We start from the raw sequence: 27,645 nt of genomic DNA, 5'->3' as shown, positions 1-27,645 counted from the left end.
ATTTGTAGAAAACTCCTAAAGAAGTTCTATGCTGTTTTTTGGACGGATAGAGTTTCTAAATAATTCCGTCAATTACTGCTGAAACTACAGAACAACAAAAGTATTGAGGAAATATTCAACCGTGTTTCTGCGAGGTTTTCTGTGACATCTGTAAAATGAAAACGAACAATTGGAAAACATGATTTTCTTCTTCTTGCAGCATAATGTGAGAAATTCAACTTGTATTTTGTGAAGTAATATTTTCTTGGTAATATTCCTGAATTGTGAAGGTTCCTGCAAATTTCTTTAGTAAGTATTAACATATTCCTTTATTTCACTCTCCGCTTTTACAAGAATGTGGCCAAAAAAAAATGACTGTTAAAGGAATGTTAAACATGTCTTATGTCAAAGGAAATGGAAAAAAATGTTGCAATGTTCATAGCATTTTTAACAAGGATTCCTTCATGAATCACTCTTATAATTCCTTCATAAACTTTCTTCAAGGGCTAGATCGAAAACAAAATTTCTAAGATTCTGCCGGAATCGCTATCTAGAGTTATGCACGAAGTTCATATGTGTTGTCTCTTGAAATTCTTACCGGTATGCCTTCAGAAACCTCTTAAAAAATCACTAATCAAATATTTCAACAAATCTAACTTATCAATATTTGTACGAGAGCAAAAACAAAAACAATCGTGCTCAATAAAAAATAACTTCCAAGTAGCTGTAAGCACTAATCCTTAATCAGCATCGTAGATGCATACTGGTATTATAATAGCACTACAAATTTTTTTTTTTTTTTATCTTTATTAACGAGATTTTTAGCCCTGGGCTAGTTCATCTCGGGACCAACGGCTTTACTTCCCTTCCGAAGGAAGTCGTCACTGAAATTTTTAGTGACTATCTCGGGGATGGGATTCGATCCCAGGTCCTCGGCGTGAGAGGCGTGTGTTCTAACCACTACACCAGGTCCGTCCCCAGCACTACAAATGCTCACACGCTTATTAGTAGCATTTCCGCCGTATATAATCCCTATTACTGCATAATTAATGCTTCTAGGCCTGATGCATACATGCATTAAATAGGCACTTTATTGACTCTATATTCGCATGTAGGGCATGTTTCAATGTTATCCAGAGTTTTGACTCTTGCAATACACGTAAGCACTAGGCCATAATATTATGTTAAACAGCTGTCAACAACAGCATGCGCAACACGGAAACGGATATTCCGATTGATTGAGCGGTGAGGGCGTATTTTAGTTTTAGGAATTGCTTCCAGGGTGCTATAAATAAACGTCCATAAAACCACGGCCAGGGCATTGTTGCCTTCATTGCATCCCCCAAAACCTCTTGTAGATTAGAACGTGACTAGTTGGCCCACTCTGAAAGAGGCAATGAAATGTATGATTGTGTTACACGAATAAATCAAATTACAATTATGGTAGCTATTTTGAGGCCACTTGTTCTGGATTAATGTCGCTTCATCTTGAAAATGATTTTATCATACCGTCGATCTTGCCGGGTTTCTTCCAATGTAAACAAAACAAAATAAGATTGAAAACGCGTCTCTAATAATTTGTTTCGTAGTGCTTGTTAAATATTTGAAGTGATTTGTTTTGATATAATGCTCAAATATTTAGTGCCGAGTGAGATTTTCTGTGAAATGTGATGAAAAAGAAGTTAAATTGCGTGTTCCCCCTCTGAAAGTGGTATATTTCAAGTTATTTAGCATTTGCTAAAAGAAACCGCCAGGATAAGAATGAACCATATTCAACATTTCTTGGATTGTTTAGGCAGTAATTATGCTTCAAATTATATTTATTCAGTTTAATCATCATACCATAGCATCTTATGAACGAATTCATGAAGAAAATTTGATTTGAAAATAGTGAAATTGTGACAACCGGAGTGAAATCAATATGGCGGAACCATAGTTGATACATTGTTATCGACGAATGCTGTTTTGTTATCATAAATACTTAAATAAAAGCAGACTGTTATGATTAAGCATTTGTAGATGTAAAATTGCCATGCTGATTGAAGATGATTCAGATTTTTTTCGCTTTTTATGGTAACTAAGCAGTATTTAACAAAGTTTGACAGTTCGGGCGTGCTGTTTTGAAGAATATACGCAAAATATGAATATGGATAATTATTCCTTTGTAATAACGCAATATTGGTGGCGTTATACTGGTATGGCAAGTATTAGATTTGCTGGTTTGGGAGGTATAAATAAGGTAAGTCATCAGAAACCAAGTGGAAGTCATTAGCTTAAAAGCAGCTTTTATGGCAACAAGCTGTATCCTATGAGTCTTTTATCAGAGCCTTAACAAATAAGAGTCGTTCAGCCACGGCAAGCAGTTGAAATAAGGTATTGTATGCCGCAATAAAGCTGGTTTTGTAGCCTTAAAATGTTGACTTTATGTCTTGGCTCTAAAAGGTTTTGAAAACAACCAAAAGCTGAATTACAAAATCTATTGGCAACGTTAAATGTCGTCTCTAAGAATTGTAGCTTTCACATAAAAGTTTCGAACAAATCACAGAATGTTACCCGACAGTTTCCATTCAACAAGTTTGCGTAGCACTAGCGGGCCAAGTTCAATTGAAGGCCTTGGACAGGTTTAATGAGACAATTTAGATGTGTAAGCCTTCCGACTGCGCTGTATGTGAGACGTCGCTAAGTTGGGCAGAGTAAGTGCTTGTTCCATGACCAGCTCAGAAGGCGTGTAGCCGAACAAGTCTTGAGACTCCCAAAAATGGTTCCAGCCTCTAGTTAACCATCTGTTCCATCATCTTGCACATGCAGCAGGTCAGTGTAAACGGTCAGTATTTGGATGTGTCTCGGGTTTTACTCTTAGAAATGGAAAGCACAAGACTTTCTCGCCTTTCCGGGGGAAGATGTCAGTGAGTTAATATTTGTTCATGAGTTCTAATAGCTGCAACATACCCGAAGGTGAAAGGTTTTTCATTAGTGGATAACTGATGCCCTCCGGACCGTCAAATTTTCCGGTACAACACTTGAAAGCGAGGAGAAACTCATTGATTGAGAATGGTTTGTTTATCAACAGGTTTTCTGGATTATCAGGAACGGGAAATGTAGTGACTGTGTAACCCGCCAGCCCGTCGCGCTTCCCGTTCGTAAGTGGATGGCTTTAGCGTCACTCCTAAAAGGAGACCACCCAGCAGTTTGCAGGTTTGCCCGGCCTGAGACCCTTCAAGGGAGGGGTTAATTTTAAAGAACTTGGGAAGAAAGCTGAGTGGCTGCGTTAAATTAGCCGTTGTACTTCTCGGTAGAGGCTAAAGGCCATCAATACCACTGAAGTTCCACATACGAATTCCTAGAATTCTAAGAAACCTTAATCACTGGAGCGGGGTGTTCTCATCACAGGCCCAGTATGAAAGTCAATCCCATTCCAAACTGTATCCAATTTGAGAATGGTTTAAGGTCGATTTCGGGTCGACTTACCCAGTAAAACAAGCTACAAGAAAAGCGAAACGAAAACGAACTACATGAAAATCCCTCACAAGACACTAATTTCTTCAACTGACTACATCAAACAATTTAGATTGGGAACCACTGACACATTTATTGCACACAAAACTTAGCTATAAAAGCTCAGAGCAAAGCTCTAACGAATAACGCATATGGTTTACTATAATATATATTTACAAAATGCTCTTCCCTCTACATGTTTGCCTAGGCCTTCTGTTCCCTTTCCTCTACTCTAACGTGCATTTACTCTCTCCTACTTCATTCCTTCTCTTCGACGGCGCTTGCCGTGCACGGACTCTTCTCCTGCGTGTGCGTTTTGGTAGCTACGGGTTCGGGTTCGGTGTATTGGGTGATAACGTGCTCAAATTCGAGACGGACACGGGATATCGAATGTGCCGTTCTGTCTCATGCGCATGGACGATACAACAAAAACATGCATGCCTGGTACTTACTCTATCTTGGATTTACGAGTTGCGGGTGCATTACGGATGGTGGGGGTGGACTACCGGTGGACACGGAGCTGCATCGGCATCTACTCCGGCCTGTACACGATCGCGGATGCGATCAACGGTCCATTCCGTTGGTCCTCGCTGGATCCGCGGACTTACGCGTGAACGCGGCACGTGCGTTCTTCGTCTCCCTTCTTCTTGGCGGTTGGGTTGATGTCACGGATGTACTTATTGACGCTGACGATACGTAATGGCGGCCTGCCTGTCTAGGGCGCGCAGAATGGTGCGGCGCAACCCTCTTCCGGTCACGTGTGCCCCGGGAATCCTCCGAAATCGAACGGTGGGGTCAAGAGTAAGGTTTTGGTGGATGGTGGTGTGCCGGCAATGGCCTCTGCTGCTTCGAATCATACACACAAAAGAGCCACAACGCACATGTTTCACTACATGCCCAAATTTAGCACCAAATCATCTTCTTACCCTCAATTCTATTTGCACACACGCACTAATTGCACCTACTATTTCCTCAATTTAGCGAATATTGCAGGAAATGCTACTGGGAAAGGGAAAGATAATTAGCTACTCCTACTTAGAATATTCATGTAGTTTCGCACCTAATAAAACACACCACGACGCGATACTCGAACTTTAACCACTCTTGCCTCTTCCACAGTTCGAAACGAAGTGGACGATCAAGGCTGAGAATTGTCCTCAGATACCCGCTAAATTGTGACCTTCGGCCTCGAGGTCGTGAAATGGGTTGAAGTCCAATTTCGCGAGTGCAAAAATTCTCAAAATTTGGACCCGAAACTTCAATGGCATTGCGACCTCTCTTTCCAACGGCCGCATTAGCACATTAAGGCAAATTCTCTCCCCAAGTTCGGTAGGAGTGTGCCAAGCCGAACGGGAAAGGTCATTGGATCCTAAAAGGATTTTGGGCAGGTCGATGTCCCCCGAGAGGCATCGCAAATATTCCACTAAAGTGAGTAGTTTACAGGATTTTGGAGCGCAGGCATAGCATGAGAGGTTTCGGAAATCGATGAGTCACGGCTTCGATTAGACGAAGTTTGTCTGTAGGGGCTGCTGCCATAACGGTGCCTGGACAGTTATTGAAACGATGAGTTCCGATTCGAAGGTGAATGAATTGTTAGGCGATTCGATGCGGCAGCGGCGTAAAACAGAGATCCACCGATAGAAGGCGATGGCGAACTTTCCACTTGGAGAGAATTTAATCCAATGGAATGGGGAAAATCATAGTGAGCCTTACTGCTCGAGCTGAAGTGCTCAGGGTGCCCAGGAGTATTCCTAACATTGTTTCGAGGATTACTGTGAACTCCATATGACTTGCTCTCCACGGAGTCCTCTTGTGCGTCCCGACAACATCTAAGGCTTCACTTCCCTCGTCGTCCGAAGGATAATAGGTTGGTTGGAGGGCTAAAATCGATTGGGACAAAAAGATTACCTGGGAAATTTTCTACCGTTGGCAGCAGTGGCTTGCCGTACTCCGTTATGTAAATACGTTGAATGTCTCTCGCCGTTACTTCCCGGGATACAGCATCGAATGTTACAACTCCCTAAATTTTCGGTGATGTTAGTGAGGAAGCCTACGCAGCAGTCGCTTATTTTTGCATAGTCGACAATGGTCGTGTCAGATGTTCTTTGCTTTCTTCGAAGACGAAGGTAGCTCCAATCCAGCCCATTTAAATACCGCACCTTGAACTGTTGGCAGCGGTACTTGGCGCTCGTCTGCACTGCCCATAACTGCATAACAGTCACATTCGACATTTTTGACAATTTCGAGTTAATACCGGGGAGAGTCATCAAATGACAAATACTTTCGATCCACTTACTAAAATCTGCGAGATTGTTCTAGAAAATTCGAAAAAAATATCAAGTTGTTTTGTCACATTGGCAATTGTAACCGCATAACAGTCACATTGAGATTATACATGAGCCTCATAATGCAGCGGCAACGAAATTTCTATCAGATTTTTTTTCTGACTATTCACCCACTAAGTGATATGAGTTGTACAAAATTTTAGCCTCATATAAGCACTTTTGAATTCTCAGTGATTTTTTGAAATATCAGTTCCCTCCCATACTGCAATAAAATGCAAACTTGGTATCCCATTTACTCAATGCCTACTTTTGTCGAATGTTACAAATATGCAGTTATGGGCAGTGCAGCAGACAATCGAAGAAAAACAAAATAATACGTCGAACATTTTTCTGGAGTGACTCATCTACAATTATCGCCTGAATACGTTCGGATACTCGGCGGTATCGGCAATTTGAAGCATTCCGAGACAGTGAAATCCTTAACCTGTCATCGATGAACGAGTGGCGAGAGGTGCCCACAATACTCAATGTCGCTGATGAAGTTGGGGGAAAGGCCCTTCCTTTGACCCAAAAAGCCGATGGTATCATGGGCCTGATTTTCTGTACGACAATGAAAAGTAATGGCCGAAGGACTGTCGATACGAAGTCAACAATACAGTGGAAGAACTTCGACCTGCCTTTGTTTGTAATCACCACGTTACCGAACCGGCAGTTGAGTTAAAACGATTCTTTCGGTGGGAGCGATTGCTGCTTAGCGTACCGTACGTTTTTAGTTCACCGACAACAGAATGTGGTAGCACAGGAAAATATCCTCTAAGATAGGTGCGCTGTCCAGGGATGAACTACAGAAAGCTGAACGGTTCTTCTTCTTTTTGGCGTTACGTCCCGACTGAGACAAAGCCTGCTTCTCAGCTTAGTGTTCTTATGAGCACTTCCACAGTTATTAACTGAGAGCTTTCTTTGCCGATTGACCATTTTTGCATGTGTATATCGTGTGGCAGGTACGAAGATACTCTTATGTCCAGGGAATCGAGAAAATTTCCTTTACGAAAAGATCCTCGATCAGCGGGATTCAAACCCACGACCCTCAGCATGGTCATGCTGAATAGCTGCGCGTTTACCGTTACGGCTATCTGGGCTGAACGGTGCTTGTGACGAATATCACAATGAGTACGACGTGTTGCGCATTGATGGGCGTATCCAGGAAGCTGTCTTCGTGGAATTCTATGCTAGGAATCCAATTATCTTACCTATTAGACAGCATGTGACCACTATACTACTGGACTGGTACCACTGGAAGTTCGAGCATGCAAACGATAAAGCGGTGGTAAACCAAGTCAGGCAGCGTTTTTACATACCAAGATTAAGGTACGCTTTGTGATGAAACATATGTTGCCGAATTTATAGCTGTACTCCACCAATACCAAGGATAAGACCGCGTACAAAAGCCAGATTAACGCAGTTTTGTCACCCATTTACTATGGTCGGAATCGACTATTTCGGACCATACAATGTACGATCACCAACAGGAAGATGTACGTTAAAGTGGTGGGTTGTCTTATTTACCTGCTTGACAGAGCAGTTCATGTGGAAGTTTCAGCCAACCAATCGACGGACTCCTGCAAGAAAGCGATTCGGCGATTCATCGGACGCAGAGGTTCTCCACGTGAAATCTTCTCGGAAAAATTTCGTTGGTGCGAGCAGAGGGTTGGCCTCAGAAATACGGATGATCAATGAAAAAATCAGCAGCACGTTCACTGACATCCAGACCCAATGACAGTTGAACCCTCCATCAGCACCGCTCATGGAAGAATGCTGGAATGGGAAAGGATGGTGGTTCCTTCAAAACCGTTTTAAGAGCCCTACCGACTGTTCGCCTGTTAGATGATGAAGAGTTCGCTACGGTACTCGTCGTGGCGGAATCTATTATCATTTCCAAACCGTTGACCCACTGGAGACCGCTGCACACGAGTCTTTCACGCCAAACCATTTCCTTCTCCTCAGTTCTACTTGTATACGATATCATAACCCTTGTAGACAAAGAGCACTGAATGAATTTTAGCGGCGTTGAGTTGAAAAATACCTTCCGACCTCAACCCGGAGAACAAAGTGGTTCGAAGACTTTGAGCCGATATGAGAGGGTGCGCTAGTATTGGTAGTTGACGGTGTTAAAGGGGACGAGTGGTACGAACATATCCGGGTAAAGATGGGAGGGGCCGATGTGCGGACATCATGCGGCATCCTACGACGGCCAGTCGTCAAACTAGCTTTGATCGATGTGGATAAAGAAAGTGACACCGAAGCAACAGTTCTGGTGACACGAAGGGAGGAATGTTAGGAATACTTATCTGGATATACCCCTCGATCGTTCGTCTAACGGATGGATCGCAGATAGCTTCATACTAGACTAAGCAAACCTCAATACCATTGCAATGCCCTTCTCGCCGATACAATTCATTATCAACTAAACAGTAAACCTATAAGATCAAAGATCAATTGGTAAAACCTATTTTCTACACAAAAAGTAAGAATTTTTACTACTAATACCTAGAATTAGTTCAAATTATACTAAATTTGCTCTTAAACTAGGTTTCCTTAAGCTAAATAAAATAAAAGCATATTTGTTCGCTGAAAAGTACAATTATGATTAACCCCTTTACCGGCAGCTTCATTTTTCACCGCAAGGAAAAAAAAACAAATCACGATAACTTTTTTGTTTCTAGGTATATTTGCACCATTTTTCACAATTTCTTAAAAAACTTCTAGAGAATATTGTGTCGATATTGATGATTGGTGATCTGGATTTAAATTTATTCCAATATTCCTTGGGGGACCGACATTTTCCATATAAAATGTCTTAGGCAGCCATTTTGTTTAACGTCAATTTGTAAAAAAAAATGGGCTATACAATGCCATGTAATAAGGAGCTACTCTGAAAAAATTATACAAATTGGTTGAGTATTCTTAGAGATATCTGAAAATTAAGATAGGGTAGGTGTACCAGTTATGGCCATAGTGGTTCCCTATTTCGCCATACGTGATAACTTGAATGTCTCAACATTTTGAAAAGTGTTGTGTGTTTTAGCAGTAAGATATAGGATATATCTTGATGTTAAAACATTCAAAAAGATTAAAAATGTGAAAGTCATCGAAATTTCATATATGGCCAAATAGGGAACCACTATGGCCATAACTGGTACACTTTCCCTATAAGGTTTTTTGAAGTTTTCAAGATCTTCATTTAGCCAGCATGTACCAGCAACATAAATGCTCATTACTCAAAGACGGATGCACCAAATTGCTTATTTTTCCACAACTTACTCTCATTATTGTATTGTTCCGAAGAGTGAATAGTCGAATACGATAAAAATTCTGTAGTCTGAGATATATACGATGGTTATGGTTACCCAGTGAACACATAATCGTATATGAAAGGATATAAGAGTACAAAGGTGGAGGCGATATACGTACATTTTGCTTGCAGTCTTATGGCGCATGTACGTATATCGCCTCCACTTTTGTACTCTTATGCGCTATCGTATGCGACTTTGTGTTTACTGGGTACGCGTCGGTCCCCCAAGAAATTTCGAAATATCTCTGGATACAGATGGTGATGGTGATCTCTGTCAATGTTGACACAGATTCTAAAACTAGAAGGGATTTTTGAGAACTTGTAAAAAAATGGTGCAAAAAAAACGAGAAACAAAAAAGTTATCGCGATTTGAATTATTTTCTTGCGGTAAAAAACGAAGCTGCCGGTAGTGGGGTTAAATGTAAGTAAAATGCTATTGTTCGGCGTGTAAATATGTAATAAAACTATTAACAACTTCGAGCAAACTTTCGAGCAAAAACCGAGTTTGCTTCGGAGAACCCGAATACTTCAGCAACAAAGATATTAACCCTAAAAAAGCATTTCTCAAACGCTAGAAGTGTTGTATGGTTCTGTTCTGTTCTTGGCGCAGTATACAATGCCGTTATCTGGAGAAATTTCATCAGGCTTTGAATTTTCTTTCATCAGTTAACCAGTTTATGCAAAATATTGATTTTGGGGTCCATTTTCCGGACTTATACGTTAATGGAACTCCATGTAATAACTCTAGTAACAATTACGGTATTATGAAGGTTTTAAAATCAATGTGTAGGCTCAAGTCAGTTATAAAACCATGAATGAAGCTGTGCTGTCACACGGGTCTGCACCTTAATGCTATCCTAACTATCGAAAGGGCACACACTACGTTGCTCCATAGATATAAATCAACAAATCATCAAAATTTCAACTTATTTTATTCGGCGATAATAAGTATCCAGAAATGTTTATAGATAGCATATTCTATGGAAACAAGTATAAGTAAGCTATAAGCTATATAAAACTATTAAAACAAGCGTAAAAAGTGACAGTTGTCAGAGTAGCTAAACAATTGTTTGATATCGCATCTCTTTAACATTATTTTCAACTAGTACGGGGATGAACCAGCCTCGGAATGAATTTCTTCATAATAAAGAGTCAATTAATTAGTTAATTCAACTAGAACCAAGAGAATTGAAATCAATATATTCGATTTAAATATTAGGGATAACATGACTGAAGGATCGTAAAGTATGTTTGAAGAGACAAGGACACCAATTTTGACTTTGAATTTGAAGAATCGGCACGTGAGATTGATTATGAAATTAATCATCTTACGAAATACTGTCATGTAATCGAGTTTCACCCTATGCAGTACACAGACTTGTTTCTTAGAATGTCCACTGGGAGGTCTAAAAGATACAGCAGCAACTTCCTGCAGCTCTTCGAGATTTTCGACTATTTGGAGGTACACTCTTTTACTAGCACAAGTATGAAAATGGGCTGTTTTATTTGGTAATGCACAATTATTAAATCTTGTGATGCTATCTAGTCTTGGCTTAATCGGACAATACACCAGAGCATTAATTATGTTCAAAACAATATATTTTAAATGTATTTTCCTAGATTTTGTTCAAATTTTATATTGAAAACTGAAAAAATGCGATTGTTTTATATAACGGCGTCAAGTCCCTTTTGCAGCAACGAGTAAAAAGTGACATATTTGCAAATAATTTCTTACGTCTCTGAGCAATTTGAGTATAAATTTCGAGATTTTGCATGTGAATCAATTGAATTGATTATGCAAATTACAGTTCATTTGACCAAGAACAACTTTCCCTTCCATACCGAGGAGCTAATATTGCTTGATCTCCCAGTTTTGATTTTTATCCCGCATCTCCATACATTCTACGCACAATGGAGCGGGGTAATTTGCTCTCGCCTGCTAACTAACACGTAAGTCATTTCCAAAAGCAACTAAACAATCGTCTAAGATTGTACTACATCACAATTTTCGAACTTGCTCGATGCCAATGATACTAAAATTAAAATTTCGGGAATTCGTGAGATTTTCGATAAATATTCCTAAGTCCGATAATTTTTTCGATCTTGGTATATATCGAGATTTTAATTTCAGTAAATCTGGTGTAGGCCCCTTTATTTTAGACTAACGACAACGAAACCATATTAATCAGTTGAACACCCCTGCTAGTGTAGCGCAACAAATTGCATCACCGTGAGTCGGTGCTCCATTCCGGTTTTCGTAGTATCGTGTTCTGATTTATTTTAATAACAGTTGAAATTGTTGCTTGCATGAAAAGCCTTTTCGAATGTCAAGCTAAGCCACGCTCTTGAATGACGAATGTTTCGTAAATGAGTTGAAATGACATGCGCCTTTATTCGGCACTATGAATGAAACTCATAACTACCTAAATATTTACTTAGCTAAACTTCCGAAAGCACTTAGTGTTTTACATAGTTTTGCATCTTTTTCAAACGATAGTCATTCTGTAGTTGTACGCCTCATACTAACGCAATATTCTCTGCATTTTTATATTTTCAGGACCGAACATTAAGACTGCAATAGCTATATTAAATTGTATATTAGCGAGACAACTATGTTTCGAGGATCCATCATGTTCCGCCATCCTAGAGATCATCCCACGAGTGTGCGGGCCAGTCCCTGGTAAGTGATTATGTAGTTTTAGGTTTGGGTTTGTGAGCCATGGATACATCAGCTTGTATAGCCACGCCATTCATGGTTTCTGGCATTCAAACGGAAATAGATCAGCTACTGCTTCAACAGTGACGAAGTCAAAAGTGTTTAATAGTTTTCTATCACAGCATATGAACGGAATAAATTTCTATTTCCAGCCATGATCTTGCAGATACTATCAAACATTAACGGAGCGTTGAGAGACTTTTAGAGAAAAAAAATCTCTAGAATGTTAAAAATAGATTTATTGCAAAGGTTTGTGGACATTAACTTTTTACTGTTTCCAATGAAAGATAATCTTTCACATATTTTGTTGTTCGGGTAATTTACAGACACCCTGTACATGGATGATTCGCTATTTTGCTCAGTTATCTAGATCAAGTAATTGAAATTTTAAAATAGATAAATTCCCAGTTTGAAATTCAACCAAACTTTTTATTGTTCCAAATGAGCGCCAGGTTTACGTGTATGGGAATACAGTTTTATAAACCAAGCAGAAACACTTTTACAGCTATCTCAACAATGCTGAAACAATCGTTTGTATAATTGCAACGACTGAGCCAACACTTGCATGCTCTTGTGCGATGACAATGCAGGTTGTATTTTCTGCTTGGTACAGTCGCCCCTCAGTTATGGATAGCACACAAATATTGATCAGAGTAGGATTAAACGGAGACTGTATCAAATACAGTTGCAATTACGAAGAACACATTTCACCTACATGAACCAGAATCGCATCGCAGTCAATAATAAAATGCTTGAGCATTTCTCGTCGGTATGATATAAATGCCAGCTAAATGCATAGAAGCGTTGATTCATAACTGTGGGGCATTGAAAACCGTACCAAAAATAAGACGATTCCGACCGAAACACCAAAACGTATGCTGTTCACTAACACACCACTCGTTTACCTCGCAGATAAATTGCTGTTATAGTGTTCTGATCCATAATATGGATCCACAATATGAATCCTCCTTTGTTTTCGTAAACAATCGACTATTTTAAAAATTCCTGAAAAATCTATAGTATGCTGCATTGCCAGTGAGCTAATTTGGTTTTATACAGCGTCACAATGCTTTTCAATCATATTTGATTCTAAATAATGACCCTTAGTTGATCCATAACTGTGGGGAAACTGTACCTATTCTGCATTCGCTACACTGAACTCTTCTCCGCTAACGGTAGTCCTGCTGCTGCAGCGCTGATGCAACACGCATGGTGGGAAAGGTCTGGCAAAGTCTTCATCACCGACGTCATCAGCATCATCATCATCGTCATCCTCCCCAACAACAACCGCGTTCTTCTAGTCGGGGTTTGGAATCTAGATTTTCCACGGAGAAATAGACGCAGTATAGCACCATCAATAATGATACCGGTTGGTTGGTTGGTTGGATGGTAGCTTTCGCTTCCATATCGTTTCTCCAGCGTTCCTACCTCAGTTGCACTTGGTGGTTATGGGAAGAAATTTGAGGGAGATCAGGTGCAAAGGGGGGTTATTTGCTCGGATTTACCAAATGGGTGAACTCGAATGGGAAGGATTTCACTCTGGTACTCCCGTCGCACAGTGGACAAAATACGATTCAAAATTGCATATTTTCCTGACAAATGAAACAAAGCCATACAACAACACATCAACGAAAATTCAATGTTGGCCAATGAACAGGTCGGATTCCGACATGAACATTCGACCACTCATCAACTTTTATATTGTCAAATCTGACACTTCAGGTTAACTATCAGAACTCCGAGTCAGAACGACTTCCTGTAAGATCTGGTGTTCTTCAAGGCAGTTATCTGAGTTACCTCAGGCATGTCAAAAATCTTATTTGTGGATGATACAGGCCTCTCCGTCAAACCACAAAGCCTGCGTGTCATCTGTAGTAAATTGCAAAAACGTTTGGATATGCTTTCTTCATACTTGCAAAAATGGAAGATTTCTCCTAATGGTTCCAGAATTCAACAAGTAACATTTGCGCATTAACCATAAGCTTTTTATTTTAAACTTTCAAGTAGACATGTTGTCACGATAAGAGGGGTTACATAAATTAGTCAGATGCAGTTAAGTATCTAGGGCTCATGCTGGATAAAAATTAACTTTCTATAATTACATTGAGGGCATTCATGCTAAATGAAACAAATATAACAAATATAAAGGAATTAAAAAATCGGACTTCACCCACTGTGCGTCAGGCAAGGAAAAGAGGAAAATCCTCACGTGACTGCATTAAAACCGACTCCCCGTTTAAGCTAGAATACAAACAAGCAAGTGGACAAGTGTTGTGTATATGGGAAAGAGCATAAGAGTACGAAACCAGGTATAGTGAAGCATAAGAAAATAGACTTTATGGCGTCTACTTTAATTAAACTGTTGGTTGTGCATTAAAAATACACGGCACATCGTGCGGCATCGGGTTCTCCGGGTGTTTTGTTGGGTTTGGTGCAGAAAACGAGGAAAAATTTACCCGTGAAAAAAAAGGAAGATGCGGTCTTATGGGTTTGGAGTTTCACCGTCATCCTCGCCGTGTGGCATGCCTTGGCAGGATGGTGAAGAAGATGAGCAGCCATGTTGAACACATGTCGACTTGAGGATCTTGTTGATGTTCACCGCTAAAGCGGCTTATATGACGCTTCTTTTTTCGGAGAAATGGGGTGAAAGCCAGATCTGGATGCCACTTGATTTATGGTCGGAATGCTTGTTGGGTAATGTTCAAAGTACAGGCATCGCTAAGTGACAAAGGGGAATGTTCCGAACTCGCACATATACCTCATTTAAGCGGCTTTTGAAGTACTCTCTAAGAGGTGTGCAGTCCAACACTCGTTAGCTATATGTACGCTGTCAGAGGGGTGGTGCGAGTGTCGACCACATTATTCCGTTGGATAAATGGAGGAGAGAAGGTGAAAAATTTTATTACCGACACTGATGAGGTGATTCCGATGGAAGGGTAGTTGGCATTCGTGAGGTTCCTTGTTTGATAGTAAAAGGGATTGAGGTTGTTTGCACGTGTCTCTCGGTGGCACATGAGGCTTATATGCAGTGGAAGTATGCTTCGGTATGTTGTGGAATTTCAAACGCTTGGTCTGGGAAGATTGATGAGAGTTCTCTGAAGAAGGCTATAGGGACGAATAGATGATGATACGATTGTGCCATTATGGCTAGGACCTTATGATGTACGAACTCATTTACTAAAAGACACAATTTTATGTTCCTTCAAAATTTACAACAAATGAAAGGCTGAATTATAAAAAGAGCTTATGCATTTGATACAGTTCATTCTATATATTTAATCCAGTCAACTCATGCGGTTATTAAATCTGTATGGAAATTATCAAGTGAGTATGGGGCCTTCCGTAGCCAAGTGGTTAGAGTCCGCGGCTACAAAGCAAAGCCATGCTTTTCGTAATGAAAATTTCCTTGACTTCTCTGGGCATAGAGTATCATCCTACCTGCCACACGATATACGAATGCAAAAATGGCAAATTTGGCAAAGAAAGGATTGTACCCCGTTCGGCATAATGGCCATTTGTCTTAATGATTGACTTAGAATGAATATCGACAATTTCGAAGCTTTTATCGAGATCAACACCATCGACCCCATAGCACAAATTTTTCGTAGGCTCTCAATAAGCGTGGTGGTCGTTCAGGGATATTACAAGCTATGAATGTCAAAAATTGTAGAGAGCATAACTTATTAAAACACGTGACGGGCCTGTTGGAAGATCATTTCGGAATAATAATTTTCTCAACATCTCAGAACTTAGAGTATCGTTGAGCTTGTTGCGATATACATATTTGAAAATAGTAAATTGACAAAAAATGTTCGCAGTTATTATTAAAGGGAACGCGCTTAGAACATTTCTCTGCATATCAAGCTCTGTCCCAGTTTTGACGTAACACTTGATGAAAATTACTTGGTAAAAAGGAAAATTTATTTTCAAAATATTAAAAGCTCTTATTCATGGATCTATTATGGCAGCATACTGCAAAAATAGCCTAAGTTAGAGCAGGTTTTTTTCGTTTGAAATATTAAAGGCTCTAAGGAACTGTTCATTAATTGCGTAAGGTTTCATGGGGGAGGGGGAGGTCTGAGATTTCTTACGCACCATACAATTTATTTTTAATTTAAATTCAAAAAATCTTACCTTTGGGGGGGGGGGGGTTGGAAAACCCCGAAAATTGTCTTACGTAACTAATGAACCACCTCTAACGAAACATATTTTCTCACAACATAACTCAAACGAACAATTCTTTTTTGAAAAAAAAAAATGTTTGTGGCAAAACTTTTGAACGATTCAATATAAATTTTAATTTTGAAAGTGTACATCAAAAACACTGTCTATTATCAAAAGAAGGAAAAATGTGTTATTGAAATTTTTTTTTTTTTGCAACATCTCAAAATGAGATCTTGTGTTTGCAAAAGAAAAAAAAATATATGATGAATATCGGCAGGTTCTATCTATTCCAACAAGTAACAATCATTCCAACAGCACGTCTTGCGAGAATTGATAAATAACAAAAAATAAAAATGGTTAACATTAAGCTAATAAAATTTAAATATGAAGAACAGCCTATTATTAAGAGAAGGCAAAATTAATTATTGAACCAATAGATGATTGGACGCTAATAATAAAACGGATCATAATTGCGTTCGGAATCATCGAAGTGATTTTGCTACTTTTCCCTGAATGTCGTTTCTCCGAATGCCGGTTCCCCGAATGACCCTTTTCCTCAAAAAGTGGTGCAGTTTAAATAGGTGCTATAATAGCCTTCAGTGGCTGGATAGTGAACGAGAAAGAACGATAAGCAATCAAAAGAAGGAGGTATTCAGTCATTTTCGGCTATACACATGTTGGCAAAAATGCTGAGCACGGTAAAACTCGAAAGAACCGCCAATTCAATAAAGAAGGGTGCATATCAGATGGCCAGTTCGTTTACAACGCTGAAATGTATAAAGTTACGACAATTATAAGTGCTACAAACTTTTCGGGGAAGTAGGCTATTCGGGGAAGCGGGATATTCGGGGAACTGGCGTTCAGGGTAACGACATTCGGGGAACCGACATTCTGGGAAAAGTAGCACACCCTTTGTCAGTTGGAAGCAAAAAAATATCTAAAAAATATAACTCCAAAAAACAGCCTATGTATAAAAGAAGGTGAAATTTATTTAAATTTCAAATCATTTTTTATACTTATAATTATGATTACATCACATTAAAAAAAAAATGTGTGTGCTAAAAATTTGTGCTAAATATATCAAAACCTTCTGTGCAAAAATCTATTCCAACAGCGGCTCTCAAAAATGAATTAATATTTTAAAGAAGGGTACCGTTTTGAATACATACACCCTATTTTGTATGGGAAACATTTCACACGAAAAAACGAATGTCATCTTAAGAAATTCTTAATTTCAGACTCATTATGCCAAACGACTATTATGCTAAACGACTTTATGCCAAACGACTTTATGCCAAATGATCTACCACCCAAAGAAAGCTCTCAGTTATTAACTGTGGAAGTGCTCATAAGAACAGTAAGCTGAGTGAAAACTCTTTCTTCAAACATTATTTAAGGATGTTTCTGAAGAAACGAATCTTATTTTCGCTAATTTTGTTTGACATTTTGCTTGGCAAACAAACTTATGGACATCTTTTCTCTTATCTTTCGGATTGAATTGCTCTCTTCAGTAAATTCCTTTATTATGATTTGAAGAATAAGTTTGCACTATAGGGTGATAGGTTTGTACTTACATTCCAGTACTAACGTGATTTAAACATTTTTCAAAATTACTTCCTGGTAAATTTCATATAAACCTACATAGTCTTTGGGCCACCTTTAAATCACCAGCTAAAAAACTGAAAATTTCACAGCACTTTATTTTTAAGGTAAGGATGATAAAGAAGATATAGGAGATTGGATTTTCAAACTTTTGTAAATTTTGAACCACCCTAGTACTCATGGGGTAATAATTCTAGAAACATTATCAGTTCAAGTGGAGAAAGTAATACTAGAATGTTTGAAGAAGAAGAATTATTGTTTTCTAAAGCAAATCTGACAAGTATATCATTGGTTTTGTGGAACTTAATGACGATGTGTGCAACATTTGACACTTGAGATTCTCTATTCATGTAACATTTATACTATTTAATTTTGTAATACTAAATGGAAAACTAAATTTGTACTATTAACCTATGTAAAGACCTTGGGTCTTTTTCGACCCATTTCAAAATTCAAAGTTTTGATTGAAATAACCTAGCAGTTTCAAATTCATGATTTTAAATACCTGTGACTCTTCTAGGTCAATTATTGATGAATGACCACTTTGGTACTTCTGGACCACCTAAATGACCCAGGAATGATCACCGGAGATATCCGTATAGGGGAATATTTTAGTTTTTTCTACCAAAATTATGCATGCGACGGTGCAATTTTCATGACTTTAAATACCTGTTACTCTTCTAGTTCAATTATATATGAACGACCACCCTGGCTAATTCTGACAGTAAAAATAACACCTGAAGTTCGAATACACAAAAGTCGATTTGGACAAATTTATATATGAAAAACCATGCAATCGTTCTGGTGAGCTTCGATCCCACGACTCCTAATACGCTGAATTGGGCGCCTTAATCAATTACACCACAGAAAGATTCTCGGCCAACCTGAAACCTGTGGACCTGAATGAAAATTTACTTGTTATTGTGTGAGAAAAGTCACATGCCCGAAAAAACAGGGAGATTCAGCCGTCGAATGTCTTGTTATGGTACGAAAACTAATGTACCGCACGATACGAGTTTCATAGGTAGTCACCTAGGTTATTTCAGCAAAGGACTAGACTGGCCATCCATTCATTATTATGTAAGATGGGTCACGTGCTCAGAAAACTAGGAAAATTGATCCGTCACATGTCTAGTATTGTTACAAAACCTGAAATTTCTCACAATACGGGTATCTCCGGTGGTCTTTCCTGGATTATTTCGGTGGCCCAGAAGAACCAAAGTGATCATTCATCAATAATTGAACTAGAAGAGTCACAGGGAGTCACAAAATCATGAAGATTGAGCCGTCGCATGCGTACTTTTGTTGCTAAAACTTTGTGGTCCCATGCTACGGATTTCCTGGTGGTCATTCCGGTACTCCAAGAAAACCAGAATGACCATCCTTTCATCATTTTGGCGAAATACATCCAAACATAAAAAATTGTAAAGAATTTGACACAATTTGGAGCATAAATCTGAGTAATTTCATCGAATTGTCCAGATTGGCCACCTTCCGGGTCTCCAGGAACTGGATAGAGGACGTGCGCCTGTAATTGGTTCCTTATTACAAAAAATATATGCCAAAATATCCATCAACCGAATAGTACCGATGTGAATTACATATACAAAACTGCGAGGGAAATTTACTTTTCGGATGTTTCGGGTTTCCGGAGCCTGTTAGAAATAACTAAGTGATTTGAGAATCTCTTTTTACAGTCCACGTGAATACCTATTCAACAATATGAGGACGGTTAAGATTACTTGTTTGGTTACGAAACTACAGGTTGTCAAAGTTGTCAAAGAGACTTTTTCAGATGTAGCAGATCTCCGGGAGGGTTTCTGAAACCCGTAATTCGGGGTAACATTGTTCATTTTTTGAAAATTTCTTAAATATTTCGTTTGAAAATGCAAATGTGGCAAATTTTATATTTTTAAAACAAGTACTGCCCCCTATAGCTCGTGACTATATACTTTATTTTGTTTTTTGAACGATTTAACACTTCAGTCGTCGCGCTGTTGTATTTTTTACAACACTGTTGAAAAAAACTGTTATTCGTTCACGACAGCAGCGTGGTAGTTCTGACGGTGGCAAACCACGCGACGACTGAAGGGTTAAGAATGGTTAAAAAAAATGTTTTAGGCGATTTTTTGATTTAGATGATATGGGGTAACTAAGGGTATGCGAAATACCGAATGATTCCGTCAAATACGCTTCGAAACGAAATTCCGCGGAATTCCACGGAACTCGCACAGGCGAAATTTGAATTTTGCTATTTCGTTTCGTTTCGCCAAATTGTTAAAATATTTCCACGGAAAATTGAAAACAAACGGAATAAAACGGAATTTCGCGAAATTCGAGTTTAATTTCGAACAATAAAAAGCAAAGCGTTTCCTTCTACTCCTAGCAGCTACAGTCAAAAATGGGTCCGTATCATGGATCAAATCGACTCATATCATGGATCAGAACACTATAACAGCAAATTATCTGCGAGGCAAACGTATGGTGTGCTAGTGAAAGCATACGTTTTGGCGTTTTTTTAGGAATCGTCTTATCTTAGATTCATAACTGTGGTATGGGTTCTCGATTGGTTACTCGATGGCCAATCGATCAAGTGTTCAGCTTGAACCGCTGTCGGGTTCGTTAGATTTGTGCTCTTGAAATTCTGAGGTATGCCTTCGATTTATATCCACCTTAAACAAGGAAGATGCATACATTATTTTATATCAAAAAATGAATCTAGGTTTATTCACGCTGTACCACACCACCAACTTCTCTGTACTCTTATAACGTGACATAGGGGCCTATTTTGTAAATCGAGCAGATTCATGTGACTCGTCTGTATTCATTGTCGATCAAAGCAAGCATGCATATTTCAGATGTCACCCGTCGACTCCCATAGTAATCCAGTCACATAGAGTGACAACTGTCGAAAAACTCGAGTGACAGAGCCGAGTCGAGCAAATTTTTCGGTCGACAGTGACTCCAGTCGAGTCATTTTGATCGACTCGACTTATAAAATAGACCCCTTAAACTTTTCAATACCGACATCAAGTTTAAAAATTCTCTAGTTTCGCCATTGTTCGATCGATTTTGATGATTTGTTTTAGTAATAATCACAAATCAGTTATAAATTTGATTCATGCATTGCATGCACCATCAAAATTGGTTCCGGATTTAGATTCAAGTTTGGTGGGGTACCTAGAGTATTTCTCAATAGAAAAGCGCAAAAAAATTTTTTTTCGGTTTTCGCACATCTAAATCTTGAGAAAAAAATAAGCCAAACATCAAATTTAGCTCATTGAAATACGGATTATCTGAACGAACATAGGCGAACTTGTCAATCTTATTTGCGGTTCCTCTATGCTATGTAGTCCAAGTTCAAAGCTTTTTTTTCGAAATTTTCAAATATTTTTTAAAGTACTCTCGAGGTTCAAAATTTAGTGAAAACGTGATTTTGTAGTCAGTTTTAAACAAAAAATCTGAAAATGAGATAATATCAACAATCCTTAATTCTTCCAGAAATCGTTCAGAAATTCCTTCACAGATTTTGGAATGGGATCATTTCTCCATTATTTGCTCTACAAAATAATAGAAATACCTTCAGTATTTTCTACAAGGTTTACTTTAAAAGTTTGCATTCATCCAGATTTGATCCCTCCAAAATTGATTCACAGTTTATGCAAGGCTTTTCCAGAAAATTTATTAGGAACTTCTTAATTAACCCCAACAGGCAATCCTAGTAAAGATGCTGTCCAAATATCTTATTTAGAGTTTATTACTTTTGCAGTTCTTTCAAATTTATCTTGATTGATTTTTTAGGTATGTGTTGATGGATTTTTTTTTAAATTTAATTTAATTCAATACTCCAGCAAATACTAAAGCAAGTATTCCAGTTTCCTGTGTTCTACTTATTTTTCTTCTTCTTTATGGCGTTATGTTCCACCTGGGACAGGGTCTGTGTTTTCATGATCACTTATCGACTTGTGCCACAAAGCATAAACTACAGCAAAAAAAATGAATATCATTATTCCATGTTTTATGGTATATGTAAGCATAACATCACATCCACATGATTAAAAAAAATGTAAGGCATTTCTAAAAATCAAATTAATTTTGGGCTCCTCTCAATATTTTTGAGATTGTTTCAAATATTTGTAACTGCTTTTCGACCCACTTCTTAGATGTAAAATTTAATTTAAACCCACTCATTGCCTTGTGTGAGTGTCAGATATATTGAAATGAAACCTTATGAAGTTATTAAGAAGATTTCAAACAAACAGAAAAGGGTCTTACCAAAACATGTAAGGATTCCGCTAAGCAACGCTAAGGTTTCCATATGGTAAAGGATTTAAAAAGACGTTTGTTATGCCTATTGTCAAATTTCCAGCTTTTGACAAGAAAAAAAAAAACAACTTAAACGCGTATTCCGCGAAACAAATTTAAAAATTTCGTTCCGTTTCGAAAAATTCCGTGAGATATGTGATTTCGTATCGATTTACACGAAACATTTTTAAATTTCGTTTCGTTTCGTCATTATAAGCGCAAGATATTCCGCGTATCGTTTCATTTCGTATCGACATGGAAAAAATCCATATCGCATACTCTTAGGGGTAACATTGATCACTTATGTAAACAACGTTCGGTAATATTGAAAATGTCGTCACTTACTTAAATCATGGCCCCTGAAGACGAATGTGAAGGCCAAACACTTACCAGTCATTTACATTTTGAATTATTTTAAAATTAAAAACACCTCGAACCACGGAATACGCCTAAAGCTAGGCAATTTCCTAAGGGAAATTTACATTCTTAACAGTTATTCGGTAATGTTGCCTTGTTTTGACAACGGATTCGTTTTCGGCGATGCAGTTTTTAGAAAGAATCGCATTTTCCTTTATGATATCGTTTACAGAACTTATGTGAGACATGAATGTTTGTTAGTGTCATCCTTAACCATTGACATGATTGTTTCGAAAAGTTGCCAAATTTACGTATAAGGTAAACGGAATTTTCGCAAAAATCATCACTTTTATTAGCTCATGAAAGGGGAGCACCATTCATGATTTGGAAATGTTCCATCAATTAATGATTATGCGAACTTTTCACGAGATGAGTCATTCCGATCAATGTTACCCCGCTGATCAATGATACCCCGGATTACGGTACTCCAAGTAGTTAAAGCCTTGATTTTTAATTAAATTAATAAACTTTTACCTTGTTCATTTATAAATTAATGAATTTAGACACGAATATAATATAATATTCACATAATTAATTAAAGCTTCAAAACATCTTGTTTGATTGCAGAAAATCTTAAATTTCATAGATATTTTTTTTATTCTTGTGATATGAATGTTTTGTAGCTCATTGTAGTAAAAAAAAAAGAAGTTTGATAAAAATAATAGCATGCCATTTTTTTCAGTGCCTCTCTTTTTACCGACTTGATTCAAAATGCTACGTCCACTAGATAGGACCCCTCCCTCTCCCTCGTCATACTTCGTCACAAATTCGTTCACCGGGAATCGAACTCAGACACCTTCAGCATGGCTTTGCTTTGTAGCCACGGATTCTAACCATTTGGCTAAGGAAGGCCCCGTAGAACTTACATAAAACTTGTATATTGAGGGTAGTTGAGAAGCATTACCATTTTATAGTCTTAAAATGAGCATTCGTTGAATGTGTCTACTATGCCCTTAAGCTCCTACCAGCGTGCTTTGCGAAATTGGCCCGTTTTCTGGGATGATTCCCACCTACAGGAGCCATTTATGCATGTGATAGTATTAATATAGTTTGTATAAATCTGCAATATAAGTTCTAGGATTGGATTTTTTTACTAGAAACAATATGATAAAATCGGCACATCGCTGTCATGCTCGATTGAGTGTTTTGAACGCGTTGAAATTTTAAGTGTTGCATAATTGAATAAAAAAATAAAAAAAGTTTAATCTGCATTACTCTAAACAGCTTTAAATATCGTAAAACTCACGAAACCCAAGCACATGCCTAACAAGATAAACCGCAGATCCACCAACACAAATCGATTCATCGTCACCTTTCCGCATTTATCTCGAATCCTGACAAATCAACCAATCCTCCCCACTTCTCGCACCAGATCCAAACAAATGAAGCACAGCGAAAGCACCGGGCTTGGCGTTATCAGAAATGCCTTCGCTCATTAGCAACGTGACTTCACCCCGACCCCGCTGCCGGTATCGATAATGTAGGTAGGTGGCTGAAACTGTCTTCCGCGAGGGAAACATCCTGCTTTCTATTTCCCATGAATTCATCCCGTGCATCTCCGCGGTGTGTCTGAACCCGTTATTAACACGTGATTATTGAGTTGAAATCGAATTAAAGCTAACTTCTGCGTCCATGAGTCCTCTCGTGGTGTAGGGTTAACGTGCCCTGTCTAATGAAATCATGCGATTTTCACTGACAAGACGTGTAACTTTTTCACAAATTTAATTTCAATTTGTCCATTTAATCCTACTGCAACATATATGTGATGTATAGTTTTACGCTAGTTGTTCAAACCTCCACTCGACTGGTGAGCCGTAAACGATAAATCATAATTAGTTAGTATATTCTAGTGGGACTTCAACAACGGGAATCTATAGTTATTAGAAAACATCATACGAAATTTCACGCAAACTGTATTTTGAGCGAAAGAATTTCATTTACGAACAAAAATTCCATACGTAATGAGTCCATTTATATAAAATTTTGTTTATGTACCCACGACCAATTACGTAAATAGGATTTACTTTGCACAGATGAAAAAAAAATCAAGTTCACGATGCTAGGATACCATATTTTTCAAATTTGGTGAACACAATTGTGGGTCATTTTTATCGTTTATAACGGTTTCAGCCACACCATGCCCCTTCCCATCGCCTTGAAAGTCGTTCATCATGCTTAACTAAGAACGACTGCCAGCCTGCCGTGAGCTAGGGAATGGAAATCGATTTGTCCCACATAACTCGCATTGATTGCACTGCTCCATCCACGAGTCAGTCCTCTGCTTTCGGGCAGAATGGCACTTTCAGCACACCCCCACCACATACCGTTATCCCACCGCGTTTCTCTCATTCGGTGTAATGGCTTCTCGGAATGTTTAGAGAGCAAAGTAAGAATGTGCAGGTCCAAAGTCGTTAGCAAAGCGCTGAAGACTCCACAAGCACTCCCACTTCGGTCGCCTTCGTCATCCCCTTGTAACGAGCTTGATGGGGTGGAAATCGTTAAGATTTGAAAGCGGTTCTTTTTACGACATTCACCATGAGACGAGGATGTGGACTGCGATGTAGAACGATGTGATGTGATTGCTCCGTACCATGGTTAGCGATACGCTAATGCAACCTGTCTGTTTAGTTAAATTGGGACTTGATGAGGGGCGAGGTGGATGCATTTTTCCCCGTATGTTTCACCTGATGGATTGAGAATGGTTCAATTTTAACTGCGAAAACAGTGACAAAACCAGCTGTAACCTTTTGCATAACAAGAGCAAAGCTGCAAGAAAAAGAATACTACATCTTATAAAATCATAAAATTTAAGGGGGTCTGTAGCCTTGAGGTTACGCTTTCGCTTCATAAGCGGAAGGTCATGGGTTAGATTCCCAGCCCCTCCACAAACAACCCGTGCAGCCACCAGAAGACGCCAGCACGACGGGAGCACGTCCATCCTCCGTCAGTATCAGATGGTGACTGAGACAAACTGACCCTCTTCGCAGGCAGCTAACCTCACTAACTTAGCTGAGAAGCAGACGTTGTTGCAGAGAGGACGTCTTCTTCTTCTTTCTGGCGTTACGTCCCAACTGGGACAAAGCATGCTTCTCAGATTAGTGTTCTTATGAGCACTTCCACAGTTATTAACTGAGAGCTTTCTTTGCCGATTGACCATTTTTGCATGTGTATATCGTGTGGCAGGTACGAAGTTACTTCTATGCCCTGGGAATCGAGAAAATTTCCAACCAGATCCTCGACCAGTGGGATTCGAACCCACGACCCTCAGCATGGTCATGCTGAATAGCTGCGCGTTTACCGCTACGGCTATCTGGGCCCGTGATGCTAAGAAAAATATGAATACCCTCAACCTGCTCTTGTTGAATAGCTGGGCATTTACTACTACGGCTATCTGGGCCCCTCATAAATCAATATGAAAGTTAAAATTCTGTTGAGTTGTCACTTGTAAAGGTCTTAATATGTCTATCACGGCTTGTGGAGTATAACAAGGGCTTGAAAAAGTGATCACATGAGTTCTTAAAGGGATTCTAAAGACTTTCGTGATAGGGTAACGGTCGTATTTTGGACCCCTTAAGAAGTGATTTTAGTGTGTTGTCCCAATAATTAATTGCACAGCGTAACCAGGTCAAAGAACATGCCAAAATGTAGAGTAAAACTTCCGCTGCGAAATAAAAATGCCCATACGGGCATACAGGATCCAAAAAACGTCGAAAATAAAAAATGAACTGTGAATCAGTGTTTTTCATTATTTTGGACACACCAAAACATTTTGGATCCTCAAAGTATATATTTTGGATCTCCACACCAGCACAATTGGGGCACGCAGGAGATTCTGAGTGTTCGAACCTGTGCAGGTACTGTCTATAGCAACCATGTCCTGACAGAAACTGCTTCAGGTGGAAGTTCACTTCCCCATGGTCTCTACTATACCAATCTGACACATTTGGTATTAGCCGATGGGTCCATCTACCTTTAGTGGAGTTATCCCATTCCTGCTGCCAGCTTCTGAGCGTTTCCTCTTTACACGTGTCGCGGACTCCTCTGGTACCCCTTTGTCGGAAGGGGCAGCCCCAGTACGTCATCGTACATCGCATTCCATAACAGCGGGCCCATGATTGAACCTTGAGGTACTCCCGCGGTAAATCGAACGCTTTTCTGCCCCTCCTCTGTGTCTTACAGTAGAATCCTACCATCAAAATAGCTTTAGAAAATAGCTTCTAGAAGCTTACACAACTGCACCGGTACATTGAGACGGTGAAGTGCGTGTGCTATTGCTTCCCAGCTTGCGCTGTTGAACGCATTCTTCACATCCAGAGTGACAACCGCGCAATAACGGATGCCGCTCCTTTTATGCTCGATTGCCACCACAGCTGTCTGAACGACCGACTGGATGGCGTTCAGAGTAGATTTACCTTTTCTGAATCCAAACTGGTTGTTGAACAGGCCATCCGCACTCTTCGTATACGGTACTAGCCTGTTGAGAATCAACCTCTCGAATAACTTGCCCGTCGTAGTAGCAGTAGACAGATAGATATATACGCCGACGTGTCACCTGGTGGTTTCCCGCCTTTGGTAGTAGCACCAATTTCTGTCGCTTTCATACATCCGGGAAGATTACTTGATCAATGCAGCGTTGCATCGTGGATCTGAACATGTCTGGATCCACGTTCACTGCCGCTTTTAGGGCAACATTCGGGATACCATCGGGTCCCGGTGCCTTGTTCGACGCGAATGATTTCACGACTTCTGCCAGCTCTTCATTCGTCACTCTCGCCACTTCTTCTCCTTCATCTGCCGCATACGCAGCTGGATCACCTGAGATTTCCATTGACCATTCGAAAGCAGATGTTGTATTTACCACGTCATTGATGAAATATCCAGTGCATGAGACAGCGTTGGAAGTCGAATGTTGGAAGACCCCATCTCTACTTCCGAACACATCAGTGATGAAGCTGAAAGCCGGAAAACTATTGGACGGCCCAAAATCATGATGGAATAGATACTCGCCTGCAGAAGGGTGTTGGAAGACCCCGTCTCCACATCCGACACTAGGACCGGGACGACTGTGATGACGGGAATCTGTTGTAAGCTCGATTAGGTCGGATGGAGCTGGATTAAGCTGGATACAGTGCGGCCCAGTGTTGAAACGGAGAGTAAAGTTGAGTTGAAATCGGCGACAGTACTAGGAATTGAAAACCTTTCAGGTGGCGAATGAATGTAATTAAGCGGGTACTTGCCTGCAAAAGGAGTTTGAAAGACCCCGACACCATCCTCGACCTCAGTACCAGAGCGACTTTGTTGGCATGATGACACGAGCACGACTGGGTCGG

The 27,645-nt window shown here is 39.4% G+C and overlaps 1 protein-coding gene across 3 annotated transcripts in view; it reads left to right on the top strand.

Annotated features, from left to right (window-relative positions):
• LOC5567775 overlaps positions 1-27,645 on the top strand; it is a 709,794-nt gene that overhangs the window by 384,932 nt on the left and 297,217 nt on the right. For all 3 annotated transcript variants that reach the window (XM_021856664.1, XM_021856662.1, XM_021856655.1), the window contains one exon: positions 11,669-11,791. In XM_021856664.1, coding sequence (XP_021712356.1) covers positions 11,669-11,791 — 123 coding nt within the window. The remainder of the gene's footprint in view (positions 1-11,668; positions 11,792-27,645) is intronic.

Source organism: Aedes aegypti, chromosome 1, assembly GCF_002204515.2.
Source record: "Aedes aegypti strain LVP_AGWG chromosome 1, AaegL5.0 Primary Assembly, whole genome shotgun sequence".
NCBI lineage: Eukaryota > Metazoa > Arthropoda > Insecta > Diptera > Culicidae > Aedes > Aedes aegypti.
Note: the sequence above shows the minus strand (reverse complement) of the source record. Positions and strands in the feature narration are given on the sequence as shown.